The following is an 18,885-nucleotide window of genomic DNA, read 5'->3' as shown; positions in this document are numbered from 1 at the left end:
TGCAAAGAGCTGGACCCTACTGAGTGACTTTCACTTTCAATTCTAGTACAAAGAGAAAAGCCATAAACTGAAGCAGGTAACATGGGCTCCAGTCTCTGCCAGCCTAGCTGTAAGTGGTCATTTTACATGCCTAAGCCTTAATGCATGCACTGGAAAAATGTAAATGACACCTAGCAACACTATTCATTGATTTCATTGCTTCATTAACATCCACAATATAGACTTGGTTCTAATGCTAAATATGGAAAACCAGGAAATGAGATACAGCTTCTGCATGCAAGAGCTTGAGCTAAGAACTACAAAAGAGATAGTATCTGTGAAAGTTTCCTATAGGTCAATAGTAAGATTGTCGGAGGGGAAGTGCTGGTGTGCACTCTTAAGTTTCTAGTTTCTAAGAAACTCTGTCTCAGAAACCCTCCATCTAACTTCTGGAGATTTGTTTGGAAAGTGAGAGCGGGAGAGTTGTAAATAAAAGAGCAACCTTCCTGTTAGAAATGAAGGAAAGAACAGTACTGAGTCTGTCTGGATTTGATCTGCGATTCCACATCTAGCAAAACAACGGTCTGAGCTCCGTCCGGGCGGTTGACACTCACAAAAATGCCGGAGGGGGACGAGCTTGGGGAGCCGAAGTTGGGAGGACAGGCCCCAACCTGGGGGAGAAAGCTGGTATCCCAGCTGAGCATGCGCATTTTGACTTTCGTCCTGCGCAAAGCCCCACTTGCTCGGAAAGCTTACGTCAAAGTCTACGTTGACATACGTAAGGAAGGAAGCTAGGAAAACGCCGGCCCTCGGGTCACGTGATGCGACGGGAGCGTCGTTGACTCCTCCCCCACAAGATGGCGTCCTTGCTGCAATCGGAGCGGGTTCTCTATCTAGTCCAGGGAGAAAAGAAGGTTCGGGCCCCGCTGTCGCAGCTTTACTTCTGCCGCTATTGTAGCGATCTGCGGTCGCTGGAATGTGTGTCTCACGAGGTAATGCAGTCGTCCCGTGAAGAGTGTGTGTGTTGGGGGATGGGGGAGGCGTTCCCCCTAGTCACCGCGACTAGCGGGGAAGTTCTGGCAGTTGGAGGTGGGTAGTCATTTTCGTAGCATGCTGATTGGCTTTGTCTTCCGTCACTCAGTTTTGTCTGTGATTTAATTTGCTTATAATTTGTCACTTGGAAAGGAGGAGCGGCCTTGGGTGGGGCTGAGCGGCCTTTCTGTTCCAGCGCGTCTTCTGATTGGACAAACTAGACTTTGGGGACCCTGGCCATCTGCTAGGGGGTTTGGTAATTGGGCAGGTTGTGGGGGGGAAAGATGTGGGGGTGCTTAGTTAAGGCCCCTTGAGGGGCGAGATACGGTCTTCCCAGGATTGATTGAGGTAGTGGGAAAGTCTGCGGTCGTTCTCATCCAAGCGCCTCCTATCCTGGAAGTTCTGCCTGTCCCTCCTTGGGCAGAAACCCCGCCTTCTGACTGCCTTGTTCTGTTTCCTGGCCCAGCCCACGGCCTGCTGCAGAGAAGAGGGTTGGGATGGAGTGAGCTGAGAGAAAAGCGTTTAGAATCGGATCTCTTGTTTAAGAAGCTCAAAGTATTATATTTATGGCGCTCCTCCTGGGGGTACATTCCTGTCCTTTACTGATACAAGTGGGCTTTGGAGGTGGGATTGCTCAGAATGTAGAAGACCCCACCCTGGGGAGGGAAAAATCATCAACGAATAACAAAGCCCCAAAACGTCTGCAGCACTTGGCACGTGTTCATTCAGTAAGCTTTGGGGATTAAAAGACGGGTTAAGACATAAATCCTGCTCTTGAGTTACTTGCAGGCTCCTGAAGGAAAAGCTCATTAGTATTAATAATACATAGTTTCTGCTTATTCAGTACTTTCTGTATGCCATGTGCTTTACGTAATCTTCTTTAATCATTCTACAAACCAACAGAATAAATACCTTTTTTAAAAAACCACTTTACCGTTATAAGGGGTTTCATGGTGGCTCAGTCTGTAAAGAATCCGCCTGCAGTGCAGGAGACGCTAGTTCGATACCCGGATGGGGAAGATCCTCTTAGCGGAGGGCATGACAACCGACTTAAGTATTCTTACCTGGAGAATCCCATGGACAGAGGAGCCTGGTGGGTTACAGCCCAGGGGTCGCAAAGGGTCGGACAGGACAGAAGTGACTGATGACTCTTGTACTTCACAGTTAAAGAAACACACATAATGTTTGCATTATGTCACACAGCCAGAAATTTGAGGAAGGAAGGAAGGACCAGGATTTGAAACCAAGCAGCCTGATTCAGTGGACTTCAGTCAGGATCCCTGGACTGTTAAAAATGCTTATGAGAATATGTCCTATACTATAAGCCATTTTACACATTATTAATTACAATTTTATTGAGAATATTTTTCATACTATTCAGAATAGTCAGAAAAAGCAGTTAAATAACACAAGGGAAAAAGAAAAATCAATGCTGTATTATATACAGCATTTGTTTTTCTCTATTAGCACTTTGTATGCTTATCCCTTTGGCAGGTCCTTTGTCTCTATGATGCCTCCCTGTCCAGCTTCACCTCCAGAATTTACTGATTAGATTCTCATTTGGTGATCAGTAGGGAGCTAGTTTTCATAATCTGTAAGGACACCATCAGCTAGGACATTCAGTCTGTGACTGTATCTTTTATGGACTGGTGTGCACCTGTGAAACAGAAGCCATTAGGGTTTGGGGAAGGATGATGCCAATGAGGGCTGAAGCAGTCCAGAAAGTTCTAATGGGGAGCCTAAAATTGGAGCTGCACTTGAAGGGAGGAGCATAATTCAGAAAGGAACAAAAAGAAATGAATTACATTTTGCCTTTTATGATAAGTAAGTGCAAATATAAGTTAACAGTACTGTATTTGTGTTCCTGGTGACTATTTGAGCAGCAACTTCATCAGTGAATTTAATTTTTATACTATGTTTTCGAGCTAAATACAATAAGACTATCTTGTTAACGTAGTAGTTTAATTTGCCATTTAAAAATCTCTAGTTGGTTGGCTATAGGTGACTTTGTAACTGTTAGTTTATGCTTTTCTTCAGTGAACATGTAATAAATATATCAGTAACTAGAGAACTTTTAAAATCTCTCTTAACTATTAAAGTGCAGTCCAGTTATTGCAGTCCCATAAAGCTAGATTAGATAAAAGGATATTTGATCACAGCTTCATAAATTGGATTATGTGTTAATCTATTTAGATTATCATAGAGTCTTCTTTAACATAAACATAGTTTAACATGTCTAATACATAAAACCCTGGTGAAAGGGAATAGGAAAATTCAGAAAAGAAAAATAAAAGGATTTCAGGAAATTCAGAGGTTAAGAAAAAAACAGGTGATTTTTATAAGAATAAACCCTATGCTGGAAACAGTCCAAGTTCTTTGCCACAACGATGGTCTCTACCTGCTGCTGCAGAATAATTTATTTTAAATTTCACTATTTGTTACAGGTATATACACAAGCCAAGATGATTTTTTGATTTCTTGTTTCATTCTAGGTGGACTCCCATTATTGTCCCAGTTGTTTAGAAAATATGCCATCGGCTGAAGCCAAACTAAAAAAGAACAGGTAAGACTGGGATCCATTTTTCCTATTTTCCACAGCTATGTTTTAATAGCTGGTAAGAAAACACATGAAATTAGCTGTTTTTCTTTTTTCAGCATCATTTTTTTTGCCAAAGGTGACTCTTGCATTTAAAAAAAAGTAAATTGTATTTTATAACAGTTTTGGACTTAAGAGTATTGTGAAGATGATACAGAGAATTCCCTTTAATCCTCACCGTGTCTCCCCTGTTGTAAATGTCATATATTAGTATGGTATTATTTGTCTCAATTGATGAATATTATTGGTAGCATTATTATTAAATTTAGATTTCCTCAATTTTTCTCCTAATCTCATTTTTTTGTTCTAGGATCCTATTCAGGATACCCACATTGTATTTAATAGTCATATCTCTTTAGGCCCCTCTTGCTGTGAAGTTCTGTTAGACTTTCCTTGGTTTTGAGGAGTACTGGTAAGATATTTTGTAGAATGTCCCTTGATTGGAAGTTGTCTGATGCTTTTGTCATCATCTGAGAGAATGTGTTATGGGGACGAGGATCACATAGGTAAAGTGTATCTCTCACCACATCATATCAGGGGTGTATACCACCAATATGACTTTTCACTGTAGATGTTAACCTTGATTACTTGGCTTGAGCTATTGTTTGTCAGATTATTCTGATGTAAAGTTACCTTTTTTTAAATCCCCTTTTCGTTTTCCATACCATACTCGGGAAGGAAATGTACTAATACAGCCCACATTTAACTAGTAGCGAGCTATGCTTCCCTTCCATAAGAGCTATCTCCATGAATTATTTGGAATTCTTTTACATGGAAGATTTTTCTCTTTTTTCTTTTTTATTTATTTAATCATTTACTTAAAGCAGTGTGGACTTGTGAATATTTTTGTATACTTCAGGTTATACTCCAATACTACTGTTTTTTTTTAACTCAGGTTGTTCCAGCTTTGGCCATTATAACCCTCTTTTAGTAGACTTCTGTCTCCCTTTGGCGTACCCCCATCATTTTATGGCATTGAGGGGGAGTGAAGCGTTATTCAGTTGTTTGAGAAATTTCCTACTTACCCCAGGCTTACCTATATTTTCTGTCCCAGAGCCATTTCTCCAAGGAGCCCTTGTGCCTTTTACTAGAGATTGGTATTAAAAATCAAGATCTGAGTAGTAGATATGCTCATTGTTACTGGTGCCATTTTGGTTTTTAGCATGGTATGGAAGTCCTTTGCAACCAGTCACACCTTGTACCTCCATGGGTATAAACCACTATTTGTCCTTCCTGTCCTGGAGAAACAGGTCCATATAAACCAGCTTTGTATGCCATCCATACCTTAGTTTTATCATTTAATCCTCAAAGTATCCCTTTAAGGTAGGTACTATTATTATTCTTACTTGAGAATATTGTCCAGTAGCAAAATATCACAGAAAATTGGAGTTATGGAACTTTAGAGCAAGTCTATGACTGAAGGTACAGTCTTGATCATCTCAGATGGTAGAAAAGTAGAAAACTTTCTACTAGAAAAACAAAAAGGCATGGGGGCCACTGTAGGGGAATGTTGACTGGTTCACTAGGAAAAGTAATGCCTGAAGAGAGCAGAAAGCCCTGAAAATGCCACCCTTCTGAACCATTTCACCTTGGTAGCATTATTTGGTTTCTGTTTCAGCTCTCTGGCACAGCAAACAAGCAGTTATTTTCCAAACCCAATTTCACAGCTTATTGAATTGTTGGCTCTCAGTTTTCCATTGTTCAATTGGTCTCTCCTGTCTAAAGTCATAAGCTGTGACGTTTCTTTGTCCACAGAATCTTTGTGGTCTGTGCGAGCATAAGAAGAGTCTAAAAGTTAACTCCAGACTGCTAACAGTGATTCCCTCTGTGAAATAGGCTTGGGTCATGCTGTAGTTATCAGGAACTTTGGTGATGATGGCACGTTTTAAAAAATAATTAGCATGTAATGTTTTTGAAATTTTAAAACAGTTTATAAAAGTCTCTACAGAGTACTTTTTGATTTCTTTTTGTTTGGGAGCCACCCTTATATTTCTCTCTTAAATTCCTGACATACAGAACAATGTCTTGACGTAGTAGATGCTTGGTAAATATTTGTTGAATGAATCAGTGGTTGTTTGTTGTATTCTAGATGTGCCAACTGCTTTGACTGTCCTGGCTGTATGCACACCCTCTCCACTCGGGCAACAAGCATCTCTACACAGCTTCCAGATGACCCAGCCAAGACCACCATGAAGAAAGCCTACTATTTGGCCTGTGGATTTTGTCGCTGGACATCTAGAGATGTGGGCATGGCAGATAAATCTGTGGGTGAGTGAGGTGGACTTCAGCATGAGATTTTGTGAAATCAGCAGAGTTGTAATTGCACACAAATCATGAATTCTGTTACTTGTTGGGAGGTAGGTGATAAATTCAGAGTATTTTGCCACTAAATCTTCTATGTTCCCAAATTCTCATATTTATGACCATGATATTTCATTGGAAACTGGGTATTCTTAAGGTTGGTAAAATAGCATTTATATATCTGACATGTTTTTTTACAATCAAAAGATTAATGTTCTTCATAAAAAATAATTGCTGCTGATGGTGAAATACACCATGAACAAACTTAAAAGATTAAAGTGGCCAATCGTATATCATATTTAACAGACTACAGATAAATAACCAAAAATAAGGAACCCTTATAAATCAATAGGGAAGCTACCCAAGAGAAAAAAAAAAATTATCAATATGAACAGCAGCCTCAGAAATGGAAATAAAAATGTTCAATAACCAGAATGTGCAGAAATCATTGGAATTTATTTTTTTGCACACAACTTGGTGAGATGATTTCTTTTAAGTCAATAAATATGCAAAAGGATATGTTTCAGTTTTACTAGTAATCAGGAAAATGCATATTAAAACTTAATCCATTAATTTGGCAAAATTTTTAAAATCTGGTAGTATGACAGAAATATAGGAAAATCGTTTGTCTGCTACCACCTAAGATAGCAGTTTGACATTTATTAAACTTTTAAATTGCTTTTATTCTTTTCCCCAAAAATTCCATGTCCTGGAACATTCAAACACATGCTTAAAGAGACATCTATATATATCATAAGTGATACAGAAAAGTTATGTGTGTTTGGACCTAAAGACAGTCTAAAATGTTAATTACCTTTCCATCATTTTTGTGTTTCAAAGCAGAGGTTGCACTTAATCTTTACTAGGAAACTTCCTTTATTTTTTCATTTTCTGTACTCCATGGTTAATAACAGAGACACACTCTTTATTACAGTCAGTTCAGAATCTTGAGTTGCTATTTGTTTTTTATATAAACAGTAGCACTGCTAACTCTCCATTGTCTTTTTTCTTTCTGAAATTTCATTAAGTTTCTAAAAATTTTTTAGACTTACTAAAAATTACCATTTTTAGGTTTTCATTAAAAATGTCAGCTTACCAAGAAGGACCTGTTGTATAGCACATGGAACTCAGTGTTACGTGCTAGCCTGGATAAGAGGGAGGTTTGGAGGAGGATGAGTCCCTGTGTATGTATGGCTGAGTCACTTCGCTGTTCACCTGAAACTGCCACAGCACTGTTAGTCGGCTGTACCCCAATACAAGATGTTTAAAGTTTGAAAAATAGTCAGCTTACTAATACATGAGGAAGCCAATTAAAAAGCTACTATGTTACTTGATGTAACTCAAATAAAGATGGACATTAGGTAAAAATTTCCTATAGTTTCTTATATAACTTGGTAGTAAAAATGGGTGAAGTTCTTTCAGATTCAACTCTGTTCTTAAAACTTCATTCTTGATTTTCTCGAGTTTGCGCTTTGGTGTAGAAAGCCTGAGCTCTTGGTTGTTTTCCTAATTTCATACATTATATTGATAAAACATTCTTCAAAAACAAAAATTTAACAAACAAGTTTCTTAAAGTGTTTGTTGGCGGGTAGGTATTTCCTGAAATATGATATTTATATTGGAAAGTTTCTGTACCATCTTTTTAGATTGTCAGTAAATATTTGTGTCTTAATGTCAGTGTAGCAAGTAAATTGTTTAAATTTGTTTATGAATTTAAGTTAAACGTAAAAAACAACCTCAAAGTGGCACTTAGTTCAGTGAATTCAAGTATATTTTTTCCATGTTTGTATTTTGTTTGTTTTTATCAGATTAAACAAAACCTAGAAATCCAAATAGATTTCTCAGTTTGTTACTCCGTAAGTCTTTTTTTGATACTTTTTGAACTATAAACCATTAGGATTGGATAATTTATTTTTTAGAATTTAAAGCCTGTGCTTATTTCTAGAAATCTAGCTTCTGTAAGGGTATCTTGACAGTGATAATTGAATACTCGGAGCTCTTAAGAAGTACAAATAATTTCATTTCTTCCATGATGTCATTGGTATCTGAGAAGCCCTGAAACCACTTTAGTTACAACTATTTGTTTATTTATAAGTAAGCCTTTGTGTCAGTAATGTGCAAAAACTTATAATGAGATCATAATGGCTCTCAAATTTGTGTTTAGAATCAATCAGCAGTTCTAAAAATGCAATTAGGTAAAACTTAAGATTTTTCTAATTACTGAAACATTTTTTTCACATAATTATTTTTCATGTTTGCCCTAAGTAAAACAGCTTTTAAAATATAAATATTGTACTAAAGGTTGGTACTGCTGCCATTTCCTGCAAGGAGTTACAGTATCACCTTCAACAGGAGTCGTTTTTATTTGGGAAAAAAATTATTTTTGTAAAAATAATACACATTCATCAACTTACCACTCAGCTTAAGAAATTAAACAGAACTAAAACAGTGTCAGCCCAGTATAACCTTCCTCCCATTCCATCTGCCTTCTGTTTCCTAGAGAGAGATGGTCATCAGTCTTGAATTCATGTTTTCATCAGTTCTTTACATATTTTTGCAGTTCTCCACATAACATATGTAGCTATTAGCAAGTGTGTTTCTCAACTTGAAACAAACAGAACCTTGTTTTATGTATCCTGCTACAACTTCTCTCTATCCAGTTTGTTTGTGGTGTGATGGTAGTGATGGTCAGTGATTCATGCCTGGCTTAACCACAGTTTACTTCTTTAGTCTCTTCCGAATGGACGTTTAGGTTGCTTTCAATTTTTTGCCTCTAACAACAGTGCTGTTAGAATCATTCTTACATGTGTTTCCTGTCACAGGAGCAAGGATTTCTCTGCATAACTTAAAGTAAAATTGCTGGTTGTAAGATGTGTACATCATTAGCTCTCCAAAACGTGTTTACCAATTTTTGCTCCCACAAATATATGAGTGAACTATTCACTGCTCCACATCCTTGGCAGCTCTTGGTACTGTTGACTTCTTTCAAGTTTTTCCAAATTCATGGTTGTGAAATGGCACTTCCTACTTTTTTTCCCTTTTTTGGCTTAGCTTTATTGAGATATAATTTACATATAATGAAACTCAGCAATTTTAAGTGTAGAATGCTTTGATTTTGGACAAATATGTATAGCCACATAGCCACCTCCACAGTAGTGATATAGAATATTTCTGTCACCCCAAAAAAGTTTTCTCATGCCCCAGTCAGTTCCTTCCCCGCACCTCCTGGCCCTTGACTACAACTAATTTGCTTTCTTTCACTGTAATTTTGCCTTTTTTAGAAGTTTACATAGTTGGAGTGTTTTAATCTTTTGTGTCTGGCTTCTTTCTCTTAGTATAGTGCTTCTGAGATTCTTTCATGTTTTTGCTGGGGTTTTTTTTGAGTTGTATTCTATTGTATGGGTATACCATATTTTGTTTATTCATTCTGGAGTGGATAGACACTGAAATTTTTTCCAGTTTGAGGCTCATATGAATAAAACTGGTTATGAACATTTGCTTACAAATTTTACTGTAAATATGTATTTTCATTTTTCACAAGTGTTTACCGAGGAATTGAATTGCTGAGTCATGGGGTTAAGTGTTTGTTTACCTTGACTGAAAACTGTTTCTCTAAGTACAGTTAGAGTACTGTTTCTCTAAGTACAGTCAGGCTGTACAGTTTCACGTCCTCGCCAGCAAAGGAGGAGAGTTCCATTTTCTCAATAACCATTAGTACTGTTGGTCTTTTTCATTTTGGCCATTCTAGTGAGTATAGTGATACTTCATTGTGGTTTTAAGTTGCATTTTCTTAATATGCTTATTTGCCATCTATGTATTTTTTTTGGTGAAGTGTTTGTACAAATCTTTTGCCTATTTGCCTGTTTTTAAACTGAGCTTTTATCTTTTTTTGAGTTATGAGAGTTCTATATTGTGGATACAAGCCCTTTGTTGAATATATGTTTCACAGATATTATCTCCCAGTCTGTGGGTTGCCTTTTTATTTTCTCAACAGCATCTTTTGAAAAACACAAATTTTTAATTTTGATGAGGTTCAGTTTATCAATTTTTTTTATATATAATTTGTCCTTTTGTGTCTTAGTGGAGAAACTTTAGCTTAACCCAAGGTTGTTAAGATTTTCACTTTTGTTTTCTTCCAGGAATATTATGTTTTAGCTTTTAAGTGTGAGTTTATTACCATTTCATGGCAAATTTTGTAAATGTTGTGAGGTTAAGGGTTGAGGTTAATTTTTTATAAATTTGTGTAAATTGTTACAGTACCATTTGTTGAAAGTATTCGTTACGGTTTTACTTTCAGCTTTCTGGAATAATTTTTTCCTTTATGATTTGTTTGTGCTTTTGTTTCTTATGTTAAGAAACTCTTCTCTAAACCAAGGTCATAGAAATTGCACAATATTATAGGTAAGGGCAAATTCTCTGGAGTCAGACTGCCTGCGTTTGAACTGTGGCTTTATTACTTACTATCTCCTTGACTTTGGGCAAGTTATTTAACTCTCTGAGCTTCAATTTCCTCATTTGTAAAATGAGACTAATAATGAAAGTCCCTACCTCAGAGGGTTATTATGAGAATAAAATGAAGTTTGATACATTTCAAATACCTGGCAGAGAAATTATACATGTATTAGTTGTAGAGGTGGTCCTAGTGGTGGTTATTATTATCACCATCATTATATTTAAAGAAAGAATTTAATTCTAAGCACTCTGGCCTATGTAATTTCTAGGACTCTTTCTTGAAAATTCTGTGATTTTATGTTTTTAAGTTTAAGTCTGTGGCCTGCAGATGACCTGTTTTTGTGAAAATAAAATCAGATTATGTAAGCCTTGTTTAATATTCCTTTATTTTTCAGCTAGTGGTGGTTGGCAGGAACCTGAAAATCCTCACACGCAACGGGTGAGTAAAGGGTCATCAGAGAGAGGATGACATGAGGAAAGATGAGGAAAAAGACCATTTTATCAGTGAATATGGCTTAGGCTTATAAATCCATGGTGTGTGTTTTGGTGTCTTTTACACTTAGAAAGTGCTTCTCGTGTAAGACACTAAATCATAATGACAGTTTTTTTCCAGCCTGACTTAAGTTAATAGAGAAACCTAAGAGTAATTTTATTTCTGTACGCTTGTGAATTGGAAAAAGGAAATAATATGTTTCTGTTTTCCATATACCCATGAACTAAGTTAAAGGTCCATTTGTTCTCAGAAATATCATATCATCAACATGTAAACATATCAGCATATAAACATCTTAAGTCTTGGAAACACCACTAATTTAGAAGATGCTCTTGAAATCAGTAGCAATCATGATGTAGACATCCTTTAATAGTTCACAGTGAATTGATCTCTGCCGTGTAAATTAGGACTGATTTTGTTGCCTCGGAAGCAGAGTATTAGAAAGATGGTGAAATGTGATTGAAATGAAGTTGTACAGTCAAACTGGAAATTAAATAATAATTAATAATTATTCACCTATGACCTCAGCTAAAATTAGAAATACTGAAAATATCCTGGATGGGAGTGTATCCAGTTGGACCTTTTCATATACTATTGTCAGTGTGAACTAGTACAGTTTTCTTGGTCTCTCAGCAGTATCTACTTCCTGGACTCTGACATACAGAAATACTTGTACTTATGCACGAAAATATGTATATTCAGTTACCAAGCAGTTATCAAGCATATGCTCCATTCTGTGTGTCAGGGACCATGCTGAGCAATAGGAATATATGACCTTTCCTCTCACAGAGTTTAAGACTGATGGGAAAACAAAATCAGTTAATCCCCAGGTAAAGGAAAAACTCAAAGTAATGTGAAGGAGAGAGAAGCTGTGCGTGTGAGCATTTATTGTAGGGAATTTGAATTAGATAAGTCTACATCTGAGGATTGCACTAGGATCTGAGGACAACAGGCAGAGAAGGGAAAGAATTTAGGGTGGAGGAACACCCAAGGCAAAGAGCTTGTAAGTGGAAGGAGCAAGTTGTAGACCAGTGGGCAAGTGTGCCATAGTGGAGCGTTGCGGTAGGTGAATAGAGAAAAGGATTTGGAGTCAAACTGTGCAGAACTATGTGGACCAAGTTAAGGCATTTGAGAAGCCTTTAAAGCAGAAGAGCTGACAGGATCAGATAAGTGTTTCTAAAAGATAATTACTGTTGACTTGATAGAACAAGAGTGGGTATCAGGAGACCATTTAAGTGCTCTCAGAGGAAATGGTTAAATACCTTTAGGACACCTGTACCATTTAATAAGATGCAACCTTTAAAAAGAATGAGGTGAATCTATTAATATATGTACTGAGTGGAAAATTCACACATAAAGTAAAAAAGTTTTAAAAGAGCAAGTTTTTTTCCCCTTATATGAAAAATATAAAGATCTATATTTATTTTGCACATATAAAAATTCTATGTCTATGCCTGCATTTTTTAATGTATACAGAATATATCATACCTGTGCCTGTGTGTAAGAAAGATTTCTAACCTGTAGTAGTGGATACCTGTGGTGAGGAGAAGAATGAACATGGGCATGAGACATAAAAGAGAAGTTTTCTTTTCTATTCTTTATATTTCTATATTGCTTGAACTTTTCACAGTTGTATGTCTTTTATGATTAAACTATATTTTTGAAATGAAAATATATGTTGGAGTCGAGAAAATAGAGTATGAAATGTCACACTTGGAAATAGATGGTCCCGTGGCCATGCCAGGAAAATAGGATTGGTTGTGAGGGGAATTAAGCAGTGAAGTAAAAGAGCAGTGAAAAGAGAACATGGAATTTTCAAGCCTTTTCATTGCTCATTTCTTCTGTTGTTGAACTTGAAAGTTCCATTTCAATTCTGAAAATAGATCATGTAAGGAAGACCGATTCTTTTCTGGGAGGAGACACTTGCCCACTTTAATGTGTCTTTTCTATTCATTATATCTCTAGTCAGTTTACTTGATGTATTTCCTAAGCTTCTTGTTAGCTGTTTCAAATACTTTGATTTCTTACAGATGAACAAACTGATTGAATATTACCAGCAGCTTGCTCAGAAGGAGAAGGTTGAGCGAGATCGCAAGAAACTGGCACGGCGTAGAAACTATATGCCTTTGGCTTTTTCGGTGAGAACTTGGTATAAAGAGAAGTTTCCAATTCACTGATCAAGACCAGTATGGCATAAGAGTGGTGAACATTTAAGAAAGTGGCCATTGTCCCTGGATTCCTGAATGATGGCTAGCAAAAAAAGGTCCCTTAGGTGATAGGTGTCTAAGTCCAACGGGTATGCTTTTGCCATATCATTAGGTCTGTGAGTTCTTTGAGTTTTAAGTACATTTGTGTTTCTTTCTCCATCACTCCCCTCTATATCTTCTTATTTCCTAAAGAGGTTACTATTAGTTTTGTAGGCACCCACATTTACAGCTTTTGCATATTACAGAAAGTCAGAAGAATATGAACAAATGGTAGATTTTACTCATGTTACACATGTAGTCCACCCACCTCTGGCATCCTGGTAGTAGTGATTTCTGGACTTCAGTTATCATAATTTTTTGGCACCTTCCAGTATTTTTCCAATGTGAAAAATACTGACTTTTATACTGAGCTTTTTTATGGTTAAATAAGTAGTAATATATACAGGTGTAATTTTGATAGAAATTACTGATCAAAGTTATTCTCTACTAGTTTGTAAACTACCAATTAGAAATGAGAAATTAGGGTTTGAAGTTTTTGCCGTTGTCCCCCCAAGTTTTATTTGCTCCCAGAATAATTTACTTTTTGTGTGTTTGCTTGGAGCCAAGCAGGTTGGCATTTAATAAATAATGTTTCTTGAATGGCAGTGATGTATCAAACTCAGTGCTGAGTTCTTTATACATATTACTGTGCTTAATCCTCACAACAGTCCTGTGTAGTAGGTGGTATATTCCCATTTTACACTGAAGGGAATGAGACTTGTAATGGTTAAATAAATTCTTGTACTGCTTCTGCCTGAGAATTAGTTAAGCCATTAAAACCCTAAGAATTGGTAAGAGTCATATAAAAATGTCTTAGAATTTAATAAAACATTACAACTTGCAAAGCATCCACATTTGCCAGAGATTTTTATGACATCTCCGTGAATTTTTTTGAACAATCCAGTGGTATAATCAGTATGTGTAGTAGTGTATTTAGGGAGGAATTGGAATTAAATGTGTTACTCTTCCAACTTTCCCCTATGACCTGCCTGCTGTATGAGTTTGCTTGTATCTTATCCTGCATTTTTTTGTCTCTGTTGCAACCTGCTGCTATTTTGGTGCCTACAGCAACATACTATTCATGTAGTGGTAAGTTCTTTTATGATTCTTGCTGACCCTAAAGTTAGCAGATGATCACTGGTGTTCCAAGAAGACATTCGTCGTGTGTCTTAGATAGTTCACATAGTTTTCTGGTCTAAGCCATTGGTTAGGTATTTTTAGATTAAAAATCACATTTTGCTCATTTTCACTGTATTAATGTAGTTTCAGTCTCCATGTTTGGTGCTTTTGTTGTCATTTTAAGAATAAGATGATGTGGGGCTACACTTACTCTCTTTAAAAGAAGCATTTATTAAATTAGCTTTTTTTATTTTTTGCTTATTCCCTGAGCTTCTCATGCTGTCCCTCCCCAAATTCTTTATTTGATACATAATGTTTATACAAATAGAATTTCTAAGAGAAATTTCTTAACTCTGTTTAGGACAAATACGGTCTTGGAACCAGGCTTCAGCGACCACGAGCTGGTACAACCATCAGTACCCTTGCTGGACTTTCGTAAGTTTGGACATTAAATGGCTTTGAGGGAAAAAGCAAGTATCAGAATGAATGTTGAAGGAATGTGGTTTTAAAGTAACGTTGCCAGTGGGGAAGAAGATGCTCATATTTAGGAAAAACCTAGCCAGAAAGAATATTCTACAATAGAGGAGTACTTCAGTTAGCGGTATCATGGACTTTTAGGTGGACCCTTGAGAAATGACTGCTTTTATCTTTTAGCCTTAAAGAAGGAGAGGACCAAAAGGAGATAAAGATTGAGCCAGCTCAGGCTGTAGATGAAGTGGAACCTCTACCTGAAGACTATTATACGAGACCAGTAAATTTAACAGAGGGTAATTTTATACATGATTCTACTTGGTTTCTATTTTACATCTAATTCTGTTTTTGTTACTTCTATGCCTTGTGATTTTTATTTTTGATTTGAGATTTTTAATGGTATAGTTGTTAGTACTAAAATGAATCATGCAAAAAATAAGATAGAGGTAATCATTTGAAGAAATGTCTGTCAAATTTCCATATTTTTTTTGAAGAGTGCTAGTCACAAAGGCAGTGTTATTTTGTGTAGTTATCACATATACATCTGATTTTGAGCGAGTCACTTAAACTAAGCGTGGTTTCTGCCTTTCATGCTAGTGACCACCCTTCAGCAGCGCCTCTTACAGCCTGACTTCCAGCCAGTCTGTGCTTCACAGCTCTATCCTCGTCATAAGCATCTTCTGATCAAACGGTCCCTGCGCTGCCGAGTAAGTATTCCTCTCTGTAGAGTTGTTATTTTGTAAGAGAAAAGCAAAAATAAATGCACTTGGGATCTGGTCAGTATCAAAACCTCTGGAAAGTAGTAACTAGAAAATGTTTATAGAGAATGTTCCAGTGTGCAGGCACTGTTTTAAAGCTTTCAAGATAAGCTTAAAGCCCCTAACTCAGTGAGGTAAGTACTGTTGTTAGCCTTATTTTACAAAAGTGGAAGCTGGGGTATCTGACGGTTAAGTTCATACTGCTAACCCCTAAAAGAATACTGAAAGAATATAAAGCTTTTAGGAGAGTAGGGAGGAAACAAAAAGGACTGATTTTTAAAAATCAATTTAAAAGAAAAGCAAGAAAGAAAAATAAGCAAATCTAGGCTCTGGGAATCTATGAAACATCAGTCTCTTCAGTTAATAGAAAAAATACTGTAAAAGGAAAAATACCCAAAAAAGGGAAAGGAAACATTTTAGATGAATACCATCCAACAGAACTTTTTGTAGTGATGGAAATGTCCCTTATCTCTACAGTCCAGCATGTTAGCCACAAGTCGTATGTAGCCTACTGAGCACTTGAAATATGGTAGTGCAGCTGTGGGTCCTGAGTCTTTCTAAGATGAAATTCATGTAAATAATGACATGTGACTAATAGCTGCTATTATCAAATAACACAGCATTAGATTAGAAGAGACAGGCCTGTCAATCAAACAAATACAGTATATAGACTTTAATTCCTGATTCAAACAAAGCATAGAAAGAAAGAAAGAAGGGAGAGATAGAGGAAGGAAGGGATCAGAGGAAAGAAGAAAATATACCATGCTAATACTAATCAAAAGCAAGAGTAGCCATATTCATTTTAGACAGAGCAGACTCCAAAGTAAGGACAGTTACCAGGGCTAAAGAAGGATATTACATAATGATAAAGAGGTCAGTTCTCCAAGAAGATATAACTATTCTTAATGTACATTTGCCCCACAATCGTGTGTCAAACCATGTGAGGCAAAATCTGATAGAGCTATAAGGAGAAATAGATGAATCCACCATCATAGTTGGAGACTTCAACACCTGTCTGTCAGAAATGGACAGATCCAGCAGGCAAAAAATCAATATTGTATTGACCCATCAACCTCCCTGGAGATACACCTCTACAAATACAAACCAAAATATGTCGAGATTAGGATGCTGCTACTGCTGCTAAGTCACTTCAGTCGTGTCCGACTCTGTGCGACCCCATAGACGGCAGCCCACCAGGCTCCCCCGTCTCTGGGATTCTCCAGGCAAGATCACTGGAGTGGGTTGCCATTTCCTTCTCCAATGCATGAAAGTGAAAAATGAAAGTGAAGTCACTCAGTCGTGCCTGACTCTTAGCGACCCCATGGACTGCAGCCTACCAGGCTCCTCCGCCCATGGGATTTTCCAGGCAAGAGTACTGGAGTGGGGTGCCGTTGCCTTCTCCGACCGAGATTAGGATACATCTACCCAATGAGTACTGTAGATCTATAAGAAATAATGTCATAACATGGGATGTATTTATAAATGCAAAAAAACAGGGTGTATAACAGGCACATAACTTTTTATGTAAGAAAAGAGGGAATATATACATATATACACACATACAAAAAATATTTGTTTATGTTAGATTTATAGACTGTTGAAACAGAATAGAGAAAGCAGAAATAGACTTATGCATGTCAGGAAACTTGATTTTACCAAGTAATGGCCTTTCAAGTCACTGGGGAAAGCATAGCTTGTGAAACCATCTCAAATGATTCTGTGAAAAAAAAAAAAAATGGGGCCTCTAACTTACATGATACACAGAAGTCAATTTTAGGAACCTTGAAAACTTTAAAGAGTAAATATGAAGAGCAATATTTCTAGAAGGAAATATGGCTTTATGGCTTCTGGTTAAGGAAGTAAGTAGTCCATAAGTAAGATAAACCATAAAGGATAAAATTACATATTTGACACATTAAAATTTGTACCCCCATTACAAGGAAAACCCATAAAGAAATGAAAAGAGAGATCACAGACTGAGAAGAGTAATTTGTAAAGTATGTAATTGACAGAGAATTAGTATCCAGAATATATGAAGAAGTATAACAAATCAGTAAGGAAAAGATAATACCCCATTATAAAATTGACAAGTAGATACTAATGTGCCAGTTATGGCAGACGGAATCCCAGTTCCCAGTAAAGAGGAGAGATACTCAAACATGTACAGTAATCGGGAAGTGTATATTAAAACTGCAATGAGAAACCATTTCATAATCATCAGATTGGCAGAAGTTAGCAATTTGGCAATATCCATCAAAATAACAAATGCACTTTTAGGAAATTATCCTACAGATATATATATGCATGTGGGAAGTGATTTCCATACAAGATTACTCATTGCTGTGTTATTTGTAGTAGCAAAATTGTGGAAGCATTTATCAATTTGGGTCTGGTTAAATAAGTTACAGAATTATTAAATAGGACACAGAGATACCTCTGTGTGTGTTGGTGTATAATTTGCGAGATAGATTTGGTGGAAAAGGCAGAAGAATATAAAATGTTCTCTTTTATGTTACTGTGAAAAAGAAAGATGATGTATGTGTATACTTTTTATGCTCATCAGCTATACATGAGAAACTAGTTGGCTCTGAGGAGAGGAACAGTAGGATCAGTAACTGGTATCTTTACACTGTTCTGTTTTTTTCTAGAGTTAAAAAAAATTTTAACTGGATATAGGTGGAGCCAATTCAAGATAGTAAGCAAGTAATTGTTTATTCTAAAGCATGAGATCTGGAATCACAGCACTTGGATTTAAATCCCAGCTCCAAGTCTTACTGGCTCTGTGACGTTTGCTCAGATTATTTACCTTTCCCCATTTTTTTCATCTGTGAAATACAGACAATATTTACAGTACCTACACCTACCTCCTACAAGTCAGTGTGGTGTTTAAGTTCACTTAAACCAAGAATGGGTATCTTTTAGACTAGTAGAGAGGAAATTAAAAAGGACTAATAAAAATAACATAAAACAAAGAAGGGAATTCCCTGACAGTCCGGTGGTTAGGACACCATGCTTTCACTGCAGGGGTAATGGGTTCAATCCCTGATTGGGGAAGATCCCACATGCCACTGCAAGCCACAGCCAAAAAGAAAAGAAAACGGGAAAGAGGAAAACTCAGCAAAATTCACATTGTTCACACTTAATTAGAAGTGTGTGTTAGGGACTTCACTGGTGGTTCAGTGGTTTTGAGTCCACCTGCCAATGGAGGGGACACAGGTTTGCTCTCTGATCCGTGAAGATCCTGCATGCTGTGGAACAACTAAGCCCTCGAGCTGCAACTACTGAGGCCCTCGAACCTAGAGCCTGTGCTGCTGCTGCTAAGTCGCTTCAGTCGTGTCCGACAATGTGTGACCCCATAGACGGCAGCCCACCAGGCTCCCCTGCCCCTGGGATTCTCCAGGCAAGAACACTGGAGTGAGTTGCCATTTCCTTCTCCAG

At 37.0% G+C, this 18,885-nt stretch overlaps 1 protein-coding gene across 2 annotated transcripts in view; it reads left to right on the top strand.

Moving 5' to 3' along the window:
• Nucleotides 1–833: 833 nt before the first annotated feature.
• The window catches only part of DCTN4 (dynactin subunit 4), a 33,014-nt gene continuing 14,962 nt past the window's right edge, over nucleotides 834–18,885 (top strand). Inside the window, exons 1-9 of one of the 2 annotated variants that reach the window (NM_001191531.1) lie at nucleotides 837–971; nucleotides 3,504–3,574; nucleotides 5,697–5,875; nucleotides 10,756–10,799; nucleotides 12,884–12,991; nucleotides 14,168–14,188; nucleotides 14,580–14,653; nucleotides 14,873–14,985; nucleotides 15,287–15,396. In NM_001191531.1, coding sequence (NP_001178460.1) covers nucleotides 837–971; nucleotides 3,504–3,574; nucleotides 5,697–5,875; nucleotides 10,756–10,799; nucleotides 12,884–12,991; nucleotides 14,168–14,188; nucleotides 14,580–14,653; nucleotides 14,873–14,985; nucleotides 15,287–15,396 — 855 coding nt within the window. Of the gene's footprint in view, nucleotides 972–3,503; nucleotides 3,575–5,696; nucleotides 5,876–10,755; nucleotides 10,800–12,883; nucleotides 12,992–14,167; nucleotides 14,189–14,579; nucleotides 14,654–14,872; nucleotides 14,986–15,286; nucleotides 15,397–18,885 lie in introns of both variants that reach the window. The other variant, XM_005209611.5, reaches the window with a different exon arrangement.

The sequence above is a fragment of the Bos taurus genome, chromosome 7 (genome assembly GCF_002263795.3).
Source record: "Bos taurus isolate L1 Dominette 01449 registration number 42190680 breed Hereford chromosome 7, ARS-UCD2.0, whole genome shotgun sequence".
Classification (NCBI taxonomy): domain Eukaryota; kingdom Metazoa; phylum Chordata; class Mammalia; order Artiodactyla; family Bovidae; genus Bos; species Bos taurus.
Note: the sequence above shows the minus strand (reverse complement) of the source record. Positions and strands in the feature narration are given on the sequence as shown.